The 2,568-nt window shown below is 34.0% G+C and overlaps 1 protein-coding gene across 2 annotated transcripts; it reads right to left on the bottom strand.

The window, feature by feature from the left end:
* Positions 1–905: 905 nt before the first annotated feature.
* LOC125501687 lies at positions 906–2,247 on the bottom strand. 2 transcript variants are annotated; one of them, XM_048658081.1, is made up of 2 exons: positions 2,117–2,247; positions 906–2,044 (listed from the first exon to the last, which is right to left on the bottom strand). In XM_048658081.1, coding segments are annotated over exons 1-2 (918 nt in total). In that variant the 5' UTR covers positions 2,119–2,247; the 3' UTR covers positions 906–1,128. The 2 variants fall into 2 exon arrangements, with proteins under 2 accessions (XP_048514038.1, XP_048514039.1); XM_048658082.1 differs by lacking the exon at positions 2,117–2,247 and having other exon boundaries at positions 906–1,713; positions 1,786–2,079.
* Positions 2,248–2,568: the final 321 nt, after the last annotated feature.

The following is a 2,568-nucleotide window of genomic DNA, read 5'->3' as shown; positions in this document are numbered from 1 at the left end:
CTTATTCGCTTATATCACTTTTTTCGTCAATCTTCTCTTTTCTGGTCCGATTTATTCTGTAACCTTCCCAATCTTTTGAATTGGTAAAGACTGTTCCTAGTGCGGCATAGACTTTCGATTCGACTGCATTTATCCGGGATGTTAAAGTTTCTGCAGGTCAAAGTAAAATTGTTTAAAGTTTATAGACACTTTCAAAAGCGAAATATCTAAAGAAAAGACATAACGCAGAAGTTGTATCAATTACAGTTACTTTGTAAAAATGAAAATATTACAATAATTACAAAAACATTTAAGAAAGAACCACATGGAAAAATGAATCAGACCGGTCGGAAATCATTGAACTTAACCTCTAAATTATTGTTACGAATTACAAGTCAAGAATAATGAACTATCAAACTTTTCTCCACTAGTAATTATAACAGAGTGAATATTATTTTTACTTACCAGTTTAAATTTGGTCGTTAATCACGTTCAACGAAGAATATCCACAATATAAATATGAATATGAAGTAAACAAACACAGAAAACGTGCGTAACATACCCATCGCTTGCGCATTCGCTTCGCGCAAATTAGCATAGCATAGATACACACCGTATATAACAATGGAAAATTTATAATTGCGATATAATTGTATGGTTCATATAGAAGATCTATACGTGTATGACGGTATTAACCAATACCGTCCTAACCAACAAAAATACAAATTTGAGTCTTTAACGTTATTTTATCATTTTAACATTCACTGGATACGTTCATCATATAATAATTCGATTTTTTTCAAAATGTTGGCTAAGACGTTATTGCTTAGTATCATCCATATACCTTTATAAATCGAATCATATAAAATAAAATTGAAAAAGATAAATACGTGAGATGCGTACGTATACTACTTTTATCGATGAACCACGTGTGTACTGAACATTTTAAACATATACATATATGTCACTGTAAGCCTAACCCCACTTTTCGCAAAAGTAAAGCTATCACGTATACTTAGGTCGCGGCTAGGTACAATGCAAAGGTAATAACCAAGCAACATATCTCGAAATCCTGAACTGCAATTGTACCTAGCAGCAACCTATAGCCAATGTCGCAGTACGAACCTCGCAAGCCAATATTAAATGAGGCTAGCGGCTAGGCTGAAACTTATTCTGCCAAGATAACTTTCTACCTGGGTTCTGATTTGGTCTATTAAAATTTTGAGTTTTGTCTCTATCAAATTCTCTGCCTTCTTGGGATATGTCTAGATTAGATAACGATTGCATTATTAATTCACTATTGTTAAAATCTATGGTTGCTAATAAATCTCGAATCCTTGCTGGTAGTTGTTGTACTACAGCATAATTTATTTCATACGTAGACAACGCGGGCTCAAAATATTTCGCTTCTTTAGATTGTCGACGAAAGTAACTGCGCAATTCCCCATCTTGTGATTTATAACGACGAGACGACCATCGATTCTTAGCTTTAACTTGGTATTGAACGGAATAAAACTCCCGTTTAAAATGCTTCCTGAAATTTTCATAAGTGTTGCATACTTCTTTATTTGCTTCGTACCATATTTTGGCTCGACCTTCTAATATACTCCCGAGAACCCAATCCTGTTTTGCGTCGTTAACGTTATGAACGTTGAAATATCTCTCCAAATCTCGTAAAAATTCAATGGGATTACTTTTATCTTCGTCAGAAAATTTTGGTGCTTTAATGTCTAACTGGAGATGTTGAAAATGATTTATCAGGCCACCTAACAAACGATTGGTAGTATTATTTGAGTCATTTGATACCTCTATATTGTTACTTGACGAAGCTCGATCTCGTTGATCTTTTTCACGTTGCAACATCTTAACTTGATCAGCTAATTCCTGACAAGTTGCAAATTGTGTCATGCGTAATTCAAGATCCGCTTTTTGCTTCTCCATATTTTCTCTCTCTCTCCTGAGCTGCTTCATTTGCTCATCCACCGTCTGGCTCGTTCCGTGCGCCATTTTAAGACGATAGGTTGTTCCAGTCCTTGACGACAATGTTTTGTTTTGAGATTTGGACCTAGTTACAACCGGACTATGAATAATCTTACCCATAGGCAAATACAAAACAAACAATTACTTTTACACACACATTTGTACCTAAAACTTTGACCTTGGGCTCAAGGCCTGCACGGTGGGCGCCAATGTAGTAGTTTATATTTTATCACAAGTTTTACTGGTTGAGTGATGGTGACAATAATATTTAGTATAATGATAATAACAAGATTTATGGTGTAAACTATTATTCAGGTACTTTTACTTCTCACTGTGAACTTTTTCGATTCTTTGTTTTATATAAATAACATAAAAAAAAAGGCGCGAAACATTCATCCATCACACATCTTCACAGATACAGACAACACAACAAGTCGTAGGTAAGTTGTATATAGTAATTACATATAAATATATAGTCAGTACTAGATTAAAATTGTATAAATAAAATGGTTGTGGTAAAATGTTCTCTGGGGAATATTGTTATGAGCATTATCGCTATGTTTAATTTCTTATAGGCTTAATGTTTGGTTTAAACTTAGCTTTATCATT

Source organism: Athalia rosae, chromosome 7 (genome assembly GCF_917208135.1).
Source record: "Athalia rosae chromosome 7, iyAthRosa1.1, whole genome shotgun sequence".
Lineage (NCBI taxonomy): Eukaryota > Metazoa > Arthropoda > Insecta > Hymenoptera > Athaliidae > Athalia > Athalia rosae.
Note: the sequence above shows the minus strand (reverse complement) of the source record. Positions and strands in the feature narration are given on the sequence as shown.